The 12,921-nt window shown below is 41.5% G+C and overlaps 1 protein-coding gene across 4 annotated transcripts in view; it reads right to left on the bottom strand.

The window, feature by feature from the left end:
* Positions 1-12,921, bottom strand: part of LOC123994760 (stromal interaction molecule 1-like) — a 117,002-nt gene extending 104,081 nt beyond the window's left edge. For 2 of the 4 annotated variants that reach the window (XM_046297730.1, XM_046297733.1), the window contains exons 1-2: positions 12,544-12,921; positions 8,538-8,662 (exon numbers count right to left, since the gene is read on the bottom strand). In XM_046297730.1, the coding sequence (XP_046153686.1) occupies positions 8,538-8,658 (121 nt within the window). In that variant the 5' untranslated portion in view covers positions 8,659-8,662; positions 12,544-12,921. Of the gene's footprint in view, positions 1-8,537; positions 8,663-11,315; positions 11,337-11,433; positions 11,583-12,543 lie in introns of those variants that run through there. The other 2 variants (XM_046297731.1, XM_046297732.1) reach the window with 2 other exon arrangements.

Raw genomic sequence — 12,921 nt, 5'->3', positions numbered from 1 at the left:
AAAGGGAATAGGGTACTGGGCACAAGTCAAATGCAGTGCACTGTAAAGGGAATAGGGTACTGGGTTCAGGTTAATTAAAAGTAGTGCACTGTAAAGGGAATAGGGTACTGGGCTCAGGATAAAATGAGTGCACTGTAAAGGTAATAGGGTACTGGGCTCTGGTTAAAAGTAGTGAACAGTAAAAGGAATATGGTACTGTGCTCATGTTAAACATAGTACACTGTAAAGGGAATATGGTACTGGGGTCTGGTTAAACGTTGTGCACTGTAAAGGGAATAGGGTACTGGCATATGGTTAAAAGTAGTGCACTGTAAAGGGAATATGGTACTGGGGTCTGGTTAAACGTTGTGCACTGTAAAGGGAATAGGGTACTGGCATATGGTTAAAAGTAGTGCACTGTAAAGGGAATATGGTACTGGGGTCTGGTTAAACGTTGTGCACTGTAAAGGGAATAGGGTACTGGCATATGGTTCAAAGTAGTGCACTGTAAAGGGAATATGGTACTGGGCTCTGGTTAAAAGTAGTGCACTGTAAAGGGAATAGGGTACTGGGCTCAGGTTAAACGTAGCGCACTGTAAAGGGAATAGGGTACTGGGCACAAGTCAAATGCAGTGCACTGTAAAGGGAATAGGGTACTGGGTTCAGGTTAATTAAAAGTAGTGCACTGTAAAGGGAATAGGGTACTGGGCTCAGGATAAAATGAGTGCACTGTAAAGGTAATAGGGTACTGGGTTATGGTTAAAAGTAGTGCACTGTAAAGGGAATAGGGTACTGTGCTGAGGTTAAACGTAGTGCACTGTAAAGGGAATAGGGTACTGGTATCAGGTTAAAAGTAGTGCACTGTAAAGGGAATATGGTACTGGGCTCAGGTTAAACGTAGCGCACTGTAAAGGTAATAGGGTACTGGGTTCTGGTTAAAAGTAGTGCACTGTAAAGGGAATAGGGTGCTGGGCTCTGGGCTCTGGTTAAAAGTAATGCACTGTAAAGGGAATAGGGTACTGGGCTCAGGTTAAAAGTAGTGTACTGTAAAGGGAATAGGGTACTGGGCTCTGGGCTCTGGTTAAACGTATTGCACTGTAAATGGAATAGGGTACTGGGCTCTGGTTAAAAGTAGTGAACAGTAAAAGGAATATGGTACTGTGCTCATGTTAAACATAGTACACTGTAAAGGGAATATGGTACTGGGGTCTGGTTAAACGTTGTGCACTGTAAAGGGAATAGGGTACTGGGCTATGGTTAAAAGTAGTGCACTGTAAAGGGAATAGGGTACTGGGCTCTGGGCTCTGGGCTCTGGGCTCTGGTTAAAAGTAATGCACTGTAAAGGGAATAGGGTACTGGGCTCAGGTTAAAATGAGTGTACTGTAAAGGTAATAGGGTACTGGGTTCTGGTTAAAAGTAGTGCACTGTAAAGGGAATAGGGTACTGGGCTCTGGGCTCTGGGCTCTGGTTAAAAGTAATGCACTGTAAAGGGAATAGGGTACTGGGCTCAGGTTAAAAGTAGTGTACTGTAAAGGGAATAGGGTACTGGGCTCTGGGCTCTGGTTAAACGTATTGCACTGTAAATGGAATAGGGTACTGGGCTCTGGTTAAAAGTAGTGAACAGTAAAAGGAATATGGTACTGTGCTCATGTTAAACATAGTACACTGTAAAGGGAATATGGTACTGGGGTCTGGTTAAACGTTGTGCACTGTAAAGGGAATAGGGTACTGGCATATGGTTAAAAGTAGTGCACTGTAAAGGGAATAAGGTACTGGGGTCTGGTTAAACGTTGTGCACTGTAAAGGGAATAGGGTACTGGCATATGGTTAAAAGTAGTGCACTGTAAAGGGAATATGGTACTGGGGTCTGGTTAAACGTTGTGCACTGTAAAGGGAATAGGGTACTGGCATATGGTTAAAAGTAGTGCACTGTAAAGGGAATATGGTACTGGGCTCTGGTTAAAAGTAGTGCACTGTAAAGGGAATAGGGTACTGGGCTCAGGTTAAACGTAGCGCACTGTAAAGGGAATAGGGTACTGGGCACAAGTTAAATGCAGTGCACTGTAAAGGGAATAGGGTACTGGGCTCAGGTTAATTAAAAGTAGCGCACTGTAAAGGGAATAGGGTACTGGGCTCAGGATAAAATGAGTGCACTGTAAAGGTAATAGGGTACTGGGTTATGGTTAAAAGTAGTGCACTGTAAAGGGAATAGGGTACTGTGCTCAGGTTAAAAGTAGTGCACTGTAAAGGGAATATGGTACTGGGCTCTGGTTAAAAGTAGTGCACTGTAAAGGGAATAGGGTACTGGGCTCAGGTTAAACGTAGTGCACTGTAAAGGGAATAGGGTACTGGGCACAGGTTAAATGCAGTGCACTGTAAAGGGAATAGGGTACTGGTCTCAGGTTAAAAGTAGTGCACTGTAAAGGGAATAGGGTACTGGGCTCAGGTTAATTAAAAGTAGTGCACTGTAAAGGGAAAAAGGTACTGGGCTCTCTGGAGTCTATTTCAGTCCCACAGAACTTCCTGTAGCAGCATAACCACATGTCAGAAACCAGGAAACTGTGGGGTGAGAAACACAGAGCCTCCCACACTATCTCTCCAGCGTCGCTAGATACACGCACGCCAGACCCACGCACGGCACACACACCCACACACACACAGTGCACTGTAAAGGGAATAGGGTACTGGCATATGGTTAAACGTTGTGCACTGTAAAGGGAATAGGGTACTGGCATATGGTTAAAAGTAGTGCACTGTAAAGGGAATAGGGTACTGGGCTCTGGTTAATTAAAAATAGTGCACTGTAAAGGGAATAGTGTACTGGGCTCTGGTTAAAAGTAGTGCACTGTAAAGGGAATAGGGTACTGGGCTCAGGTTAAAAGTAGTGCACTGTAAAGGGAATAGGGCCATGGGCTCTGGTTATAAGTAGTGTATTGTTAAGGGAATACGGTACTGGGCTCAGGTTAAAAGTAGTGCACTGTAAAGGGAATAGGGTACTGGGCTCAGGTTAATTAAAAGTAGTGCACTATAAAGGGAATAGGGTGCCTTTTGGAACACATCCAATAACACTTCAGACAGTTGTCTTCATCACATCTTTCCTTTCCCATCACACACTCCTCCATCATGGTAGAGTGTAGTCTATTTCAGTCCCACAGAACTTCCTGTAGCAGCGTCACCACATGTCAGAAACCAGGAAACTGTGGGGGTGAGAAACACAGAGCCACACACACACACAGCACACACACACACAGCGCACACAAATGCATGCATATACACACACGAAGACACACAAAAACACTTGACGAGCCACAGACTGAAAGATACTAATGATGAGGAAGAGTCGTTGGTCTTCTTTACTGTAGTAAAGAATGAGAGTGCAATAGAGACCAGTGCCGTTTCAGATAAGGGAGGAGAATAGTTTTTTTAATGAGCATGGCCTTATTTCTATTACAACATATTGGATGACTGTCATTCATATTCACCCAGTTCAATGTAACAGTGATGGGTTTAGGTTACTGTCATTCATATTCACCCAGTTCAATGTAACAGTGATGGGTTTAGGTTACTGTCATTCATATTCACCCAGTTCAATGTAACAGTGATGGGTTTAGGTTACTGTCATTCATATTCACCCAGTTCAATGTAACAGTGATGGGTTTAGGTTACTGTCATTCATATTCACCCAGTTCAATGTAACAGTGATGGGTTTAGGTTACTGTCATTCATATTCACCCAGTTCAATGTAACAGTGATGGGTTTAGGTTACTGTCATTCATATTCACCCAGTTCAATGTAACAGTGATGGGTTTAGGTTACTGTCATTCATATTCACCCAGTTCAATGTAACAGTGATGGGTTTAGGTTACTGTCATTCATATTCACCCAGTTCAATGTAACAGTGATGGGTTTAGGTTACTGTCATTCATATTCACCCAGTTCAATGTAACAGTGATGGGTTTAGGTTATTGTCATTCATATTCCATTCTCCCAGTTCAATGTAACAGTGATAGGTTTAGGTTACTGTCATTCATATTCCATTCACCCAGTTCAATGTAACAGTGATGGGTTTAGGTTACTGTCATTTATATTCCATTCACCCAGTTCAATGTAACAGCGATAGGTTTAGATTACTGTAATTCATATTCACCCAGTTCAATGTAACAGTGATGGGTTTAGGTTACTGTAATTCATATTCACCCAGTTCAATGTAACAGTGATGGGTTTAGGTTATTGTCATTCATATTCCATTCACCCAGTTCAACGAAACAGTGACAGGTTTAGGTTACTGTCATTCATATTCCATTCACCCAGTTCAATGTAACAGTGACAGGTTTAGGTTACTGTCATTCATATTCCATTCACCCAGTTCAATGAAACAGTGACAGGTTTAGGTTACTGTCATTCATATTCCATTCACCCAGTTCAACGAAACAGTGACAGGTTTAGGTTACTGTCATTCATATTCCATTCACCCAGTTCAATGAAACAGTGACAGGTTTAGGTTACTGTCATTCATATTCCATTCACCCAGTTCAATGTAACAGTGATGGGTTTAGGTTACTGTCATTCATATTCACCCAGTTCAATGTAACAGTGATGGGTTTAGGTTACTGTCATTCATATTCCATTCACCCAGTTCAATGCAACAGTGATGGGTTTAGGTTACTACATCATACTAAAATGTTCCCTATACCCAGTGGCGGATTTAATTATATACCGTTATGGAATGGTGACAAGTGCGCGATCGGTTTTCTATTGCTCATTTGCACATCTTGTCAATGATATCATGTCACCGTGTGGGACTGTGGGTCAATTAACCTTGTCGGAGTGGGCGCCCTGATTCTCGTTTGTCAGCTGGGGAGGCGAGGGGGGCGGGGGTAGGTTAACCTCAGGTCTCCCCACTGAAAGCCCGAGGTAGGGGGAACGGGGGAATCTATCAAATTGCGCACCTCTAATTACTAACGCAATTAGTCAAATCAGTCACACTACGAAATGCTACCAAATAAACCACAATTCATTCACATCCTGTGAATGTATAGTTTCACAGACATATTCTTGCATTTCTTTCTGGTTTGTGTGAAATCATTAAGAATAACATAAAACCAAGGTGAATTGGTTTAGTCTTGACTCTTGGTTGACGGTGTTGGGGAATGGATAATGTATTGATGCTTGAGTGCCAAATCAACACAAATTTGAGTATATTTGTCTTTGTTACTTCTTTTTTTTTACATTTATGAGTCTTATTTTTGTATATATTTTTATATTTATATAGTTTTAAATGTTATGATTATTTATTTGTGTTGTTCCAAATCTCTGAATAAAAATTACAGTTAGTGCAGAATGATTTTTTCTGGGGGGGGGGTAGTTTTAAACAAATTAAGCTAGAACCACCACTGCCTATACCCATCATGAGATTGCTACAACATAGGTGCACAGGTTGAGAGAAAAAAATGTCAAATTGACAGACAGTGACACATTCAATGCACACTCTTGCCTGTATCTAGCTAAATTAGGGTGTAATTATTAGTCCAACAGTTGCAAACTAGAGTTTCTATTTGACAAATGTAGATATGTTAATCACTGTTTCATTCAGATTGCTTCCATTTTTTCAACAGAATTGGCAGAATGAATACACCCCTGATCACTCGTAAACACAGTTCAATTTCAAAACAGCCAAGTTGTATTCCTTCTCTCATCTATGCGCTCTCCTCCTCTCACCTTGTCCCTTCGCTTGTGGACTTCAATGTACAACACATCAGGTCTGTGACCAGGTGAAAAAACCTTTCCACGCCAAACCTTATCATAACCACTACACACAGCCTACATTGTTGTCACCATATTAGCTAGAGTGACGTCATAGAGTGACGTCATAGTCAGCTAGCTAATAAAACGAACACGTTAGTAAACCCACTACAATCATGCAGTAATGTTACAGTCAGTAAGCAGTTTAGCACTTACACTGGTGGGCTCCAGTGGCAATGCATTTGTAAAACCAAAAGCTTCCCTTGACTTGGAAAAGTTCCAGTGTTGTGTTGAAAAGTCATAGCCAGGTAGCTAACATAGCATCCCTCTGTTTGAGCAGGTTGTTTGAGTAGGCTAAATTAGCTAAATTTGCTAGCTAAGTAGGTCAAACTGAAAAAAATGAGATCTCTCTTTCTTGTCCTTCATTTTGGAAGAAATTTGTTTTAAAACTGTTCTACTATTGTCTTTCTCTCTCTTTGAGTCAACTACTCACCACATTTTATGCACTGCAGTGCTAGCTAGCTGCAGCTTATGCTTTCAGTACTAGATTCATTCTCGGATCCTTTGATTGGTTGGACAACATATCAGTTCATGCTGCAAGAGCTCTGATAGTAATTACTTCCGGAGGACATCCTCCAACCTATGTAAGTCTATGGATGGGGTGAGAGCCACGAGTCTCTTAGGTTTTGTATTGAAGTCAATGTACCCAGAGGAGGACTGAAGCTAGCTGTCCTCTGGGTATACCATTGTGATACCATTTCTGGGGGCAATGGCCCTAGACCTCACCCTCCGATCTAACAGGTCCCAGATGTGCTCAATAGATTTGTAGTCTACTCAAAACAGACCCCCTTTCAAAGTAAACAAGCACTCATTAAGATAATTTATGGCCAATTAGTGGGCACGGCCAACACACCTGAACACACTTAACAAGATAGAGGATAGAGAGAGTTTTGTTGATTCTGAGAACAGAATGTATATGTTTTTAAATATTTAAATATTTTTCTAAGAATGTTTTCTGAACATTACTAACAGTATCTTGTGGTTTTGATGGAAAGTTCTTAACTTCTTTGGGATAGAGGGCGGTATTTTGACGTCTGGATGAAAAGCGTGCCCAAAGTAAACTGCTACTCAGGCCCAGAAGCTAGGATATGCATATAATTGGTAGATTTGGATAGAACACACTCTAAAGTTTCTAAAACTGTTAAAATCATGTCTGTGGGTATAATAGAACTGAAATGGCAGGCGAAACCCCGAGGACAAACCACCCCTCCCCCCAAAAATATCATCCTACCACCGATTTCAATGGCTGGCACTTTTATAATAGGGTGAAATCGTTCCCGATTGCAGTTCCTAGGGCTTCCACTAGATGTCAACGGTCTTTAGAAAGAGTTTCGGCTGGTTTATGGAAAAATTAGCCAGAAATTGTAGTTTTTCTAGGTGGCTCCCATTTTGCTGTAGTGTTTCCAAGCGCGTGAATGAGAATGCGTTCTTTGGTATTTTTCTCCGGTAAAGACAATAACGGTTCTCCGTCTTAAATTGTATCATTTATTTGCATACTTGTTTGGATAAGTTTATTGGTAACGTTTGGGATACATTTTGTATGCATTTTGAAGGAGGGAAACCGAGTGGATTATTGACTGAATCTAGCCAGCTAAACTGAGTTTTTATGGATATAAAGAAGGACTTTATCGAACAAAAGGACCATTTGTAATGTATCTGGGACGTTTTGGAGTGCCAAAAGAAGAAGATCTTCAAAGGTAAGACATATATTATATCGCTATTTCTGACTTTCGTGTCGCAACTCCCTGGTTGAAAATTATTTGTTATGTATTTGTGTGCTGGGCGGTCTCCTCAGATAAATCGCACAGTTTGTTTTCGCCGTAAAGCCTTTTTGAAATCTGACACGGTGGTTGGATTAACAATAAGTTAAGCTTTATTTTGATGTATTGCACTTGTGATTTCATGAAAGTTTCATGTTTATTGTAATTTCATTTGAATTTGGCGCTCTGCAATTTCCTGGAAGTTTTCGAAATGGGAAACGCTAGCGTCCCACTAATCCGCAAGAAGTTAACGCCCTTTGAACTATTTGAGAACATGACAGTAAATGACAGTAAATAGAGCCATGAGGACACTTGTAGGAAATGTTATGCTGAAATTCCCACAGAAGAACGTTGTTTCTTAATGTTCTCTGAACTATGAGATTATTCCAATGTCAAACCAGTTCCTATAACATTACCAACATTGAAATTAAATGTAACCATTTTTTGCACTTTGAGGAAACGTTCTGTTAAGTGCTAGCTGGGTTTTCAACTGTACATGTCATACATCAACTATGCTATCCCATCCACAACAGTCCAGAAACAGTTTGGTCATCCTGAATGCACCCAAACAGGTCAGTCTTTCACATCTCTGAGGGGCCTATAGGCAGGAAGTAGGCAGGAAGTAAGCAGGGCTACATTCAAAGGATCTGGGAACATGAGGAGTCAACCTCATGTTCCCAGCAGTCTGCACTACAAGACAACCATTGAGCCACTTCCTATCTGTGTCCCAAATGGCACCCAATCTCTCCTGTAAAGTGAACCACTATTGACCAGGACCCATAGACCATGGGGCTCTGGTCAAAAGTAGTGCACTATGTAGGGAATGCGGTGCTCAGCATGGTCTGTGTGATGATGATGTCACTTGCTAGGCCACAATGGATGCAATAGGCTGCTCTATGTTGTGTGTTAGATTGCAGAGTGCTTTAAAGACCGGAATGCTGTCAAACGCTGCCATCCTAAATGGTATTTACAGAGAGTTTGGCCAGTCAGTCTTACCTGAGGCTCCATTGCCAACCTGCAGATGGATGGGAGAGGCCTGGTTGGTCCTGTCCGACTCGCTCTGACCCCAAAGGCACACACACACCACATACCCCATCACCAGCCACACACACCCCATCCTCCTGAGACAGAGAGAGAGAGAGAGAGAGAGAGAGAGAGAGAGAGAGAGAGAGAGAGAGAGAGAGAGAGAGAGAGAGAGAGAGAGAGAGAGAGAGAGACAGAGAGAGAGAGAGAGAGAGAGAGATAAAGACAGACCCAGGACAGCAACACAATTAGACACAACCAAATCATGAGAAAACAAAAAGATAATTACTTGACACATTGGAAAGAATCAACAAAAAAACTGTGCAAACTAGAATGCCATTTGGCCCTAAACAGAGAGTACACAGTGGCAGAATACCTGACCACTGTGACTGATCCAAACTTAAGGAAAGCTTTGACTATGTACAGACTCAGTGAGCATAGCCTTGCTATTGAGAAAGGCCGCCGTTGGCAGACCTGGCTCTCAAGAGAAGACAGACTATGTGTACACTGCCCACAAAATGAAGTGAAACCTGAGTTGCACTTCCTAACCTCCTGCCAAATGTATGACCATATTAGAGACACATATTTCACTCAGATTCCACAGACCCACAATTTGGAATTTGGAAACAAACCCAATTTTGATAAACTCCCATATCTATTGCGTGAAACACCACACTCTACCACCATATCTATTGCGTGAAACACCACACTGGTCCTTCTGTAGCTCAGTTGGTAGAGCATGGCGCTTGTAACGCCAGGGTAGTGGGTTCGATCCCCGGGACCACCCATACGTAGAATGTATGCACACATGACTGTAAGTCGCTTTGGATAAAAGCGTCTGCTAAATGGCATATATATTATTATTATTATTATTAATGTTGCCACAAGAAAAGGGCAACCGGTGAAGAACATCCAACCTCACTGAGCTCGAGCTGTTTTGCAAGGAGGAATGGGAAAAAATGTCAGTCTCTCGATGTGCAAAACTGATAGAGACATACCCCAAGCGACTTACAGCTGTAATTTCAGCAAAAGGTGGCGCTACAAAGTATTAACTTAAGGGGGCTGAATAATTTTGCACGCCCAATTTTTCAGTTTTTGATTTGTTAAAAAAGTTTGAAATATCCAATAAATGTCGTTCCACTTCATGATTGTGTCCCACTTGTTGTTGATTCTTCACAAAAAAATACCATTTTATGTCTTTATGTTTGAAGCCTGAAATGTGGCAAAAGGTCGCAAAGTTCAAGGGGGCCGAATACTTTCGCAAGGCACTGTACCTGGATAAGAGGAACACCTATATGAGAATGCTATTCATTGACTATAGCTCAGCATTCAACACCATAGTGCCCTCCAAGCTCATCACTAAGCTAAGGTCCCTGGGACTGAACACCTCCCTCTGCAACTGAATCCTGGACTTCCTTACGGGCCGCACCCAAGTGGTGATGATAGGTAACAACACATCCGTCACACTGACCCTCAATACGGGGGCCCCTCAGGGGCGCATGCTTAGTCCCCTCCTGTACTCCCTGTTCACCCACAATTGTGTGGCCGCGCACAACTCCAATATCATCATTAAGTTTGCTGACAACACAATGGTTGTTGGCCTGATCACCGATGACGAGGGAAGAGGTCAGTGACCTGGTATTGCAATCTCTCCCTCAAAGTCAGCAAGATAAAAAAGAGCTGATCGTGGATTACAGGAAACAGAGGGCCAAGCACGCCCCCATCCACATAGATGGAGCTGTAGTGGAGTGGTTTGAGATATTGAAGTTCCTAGGTGTCCACATCACCAAGAAATGATCATGGTCCACAAACACCAAAACAGTTTTGAAGAAGGTAGAATAACGTCTCTTCCGCCTCAGCAGGCTGAACATATTCGGCATGGGCCCTCAATCCTCAAAACGTTATATAGCTGCACCATTGAGTGCATATTGACTGGCTGCATCACTGCTTGGTATGGCAACTGCTAGGCATTCGTCCGCAAGGCGCCACAGAGGGTAGTGCGTATGGCCCCTGCCAACAAGGACCTCTATACCAGGCGGTGTCAGAGAAAGGCCCTAAACTGTCAAAGACTCCAGCCACCCAAGTCATAGACTGTTCTCTCAGCTACCACACGACAAGCGGTACCGATTCACCAAGTCTGGAACCAACAGGATCCTGAACAGCTTCTACCCCCAAGCCATAAGACTGCTAAATAGGTTACTACTTGAGAAAAGGTTTACAAGTATTTGGTTTTAAAACATACTTAAGTATCAAAAGTAAATGTAATTGCTAAAATATACTTAAGTATCAAAAGTAAAAGTGCAAATAATTTCACATTCTTTATATTAAGCAAACCAGATGGCACAATTTTCTTGTTTTTTTTAAGTTTACGGGTAGCCAAGGGCACATTCCAACACTCAGACATAATTTAAAAATTAAGCATGTGTTTAGTGAGTCCGCCAGATCAGAGGCAGTAGGGATGACCAGGGATGTTCTCTTGATAAGTGGACCATTTTCCTGTCCTGCTAAGCATTTGAAATGTGACTACTTTTGGGAGTCAGGGAAAATGTATGGAGCAAAGAGTACATTATTTTATTTAGGAATGTAGTGGAGTAAAAGTTGTCAAAAATATAAATAGTAAAGTACAGATACCAAAAAAAACTACTTTTAAGAATTTTAAGAATTTTTACTTAAGTACTTTACACCAGATGTCAGTTAGAAATCCTAAAATCATTAGATTATTCTCGACTGTTTGAAATGCAGTGTACTGACCTTTTAATTCGTTTTCTGTTCCTAAACAAACCACACAGACACATCCATCAAGAAACAATGACAACACACGTAGCCTATCAATGTTGTTATGCTGAAGAAAACAAAAAGAACTGCTTACTTTAAAAGTGAAAGTAGGCCTTTAACTATGGATATTCGATAAGATAATAAATGCCCGCCTTGGCATTCTCAAGCGTGTTGGAAACAATATTAGATATTACAGAATTGTGGTCAAGTCCTTCAGTTACTCACTTTAAGTTCCGCTTTATTTTACAACCAACCCAGCTAGCACATAATGTTCTGAGAACCATATGTTTCTTAGTTGGGAATTTCAGTAAGACTACTTCAGTATGTTTCCTACAGGTTTCCTCGTGGTTTTATGTAAGTCATGTTCTCAGAATGGGAATTTCAGTACTTCAACATCGTTTTTTTGCAGGTTTCCTCATGTTTCTATTTAAAGTCATGTTCTCAGAACATTCAGAAAACGTTCCACGAAAACCTTTGTAACATTCAAAAATAGTTGTACTAATGTTATTCAAAAACATGTACACTAAACTCTTGCTTGTTTCCATTGAAATGGGTTCCGTTTGAATAGACAAAAATATACAGCTTTGTATGAGCAAAAATAAAATGACACAGTAGCCCCTTCCTTTTGGCGTAGTGGACAAATTCCATGCAGAAGATCATAGGTTCGAAACTCACTGAAGTGCCACCTATAAAAAATAAATGTGTTTGAGTGACTAATACCTATTCATTTCCATGTGTCCTCTCGGTGCTCTGAGTGCAACACAAATAAACTAGGCTAGCATTCAATTAAACTTTTAGGAAGTTATTAAAAAAACACTATAATTTCCATTCTATAGTAAACCATAGTAAAACGTTCTCAGAAACTCAATGCAACCTAAAAATGAATGATCTCAGACAGGCGAAACTTTCCATTCCATTCACAGAACATTTAAAAGTACAATTTTACCAGTCAATAAACGTATGGCTTAGTTCCCAGAACTAATGGGGAAGCCAAAACATACGTTCCAACAACTTCCAAGGAACCAAATGTACTAGATGGGAAGTGACACAAACGTAGCCAGACAATAAGCATATCCCAGTAAATAAGCGATGCCAATGTAAACAAAGTAACAATCTTCGATGTATACCTAATAATAACTCGGTATTCAATGTCAAAGCGCAACTTTCCATCTCCATTTTACTACGTCGTCGTTGGGAAACTCACCTTTACAACTTGGGATATCCTATGAGGTATGCAGCTGCTGTCTTACGATCCCCAACACAGTAAAGTCCTCTGGAGTTTCTGTGTACTGTGACTAGATATTGTCCAGTCCTTTTGTGTAGTCCATTTGAAATCAGTTTGAATATAGGTCCACTCGGAGTGCGATGTCTGATGTCGCCCCTGTCTTCGCGCGGAGAGTAGGCACTGCACTGTATGGGGTAGACTAAACTATTCCTAATCGAGATCAGTTTACTTCGAACAGCTCATTCCCCTCTCAACAGAATACAGTTTTATATCATCTCTAACTTGTCCTCTGGATATGATCTGTGGATAATATACTGTCGTACACTGAGTGCGCTCCACACGGAGCGCGGAAGCCAC

Source organism: Oncorhynchus gorbuscha, linkage group LG14 (genome assembly GCF_021184085.1).
Source record: "Oncorhynchus gorbuscha isolate QuinsamMale2020 ecotype Even-year linkage group LG14, OgorEven_v1.0, whole genome shotgun sequence".
Classification (NCBI taxonomy): domain Eukaryota; kingdom Metazoa; phylum Chordata; class Actinopteri; order Salmoniformes; family Salmonidae; genus Oncorhynchus; species Oncorhynchus gorbuscha.
The sequence above is the reverse complement of the archived record's forward strand: the minus strand, read 5'-3'. Positions and strand labels throughout refer to the sequence as shown.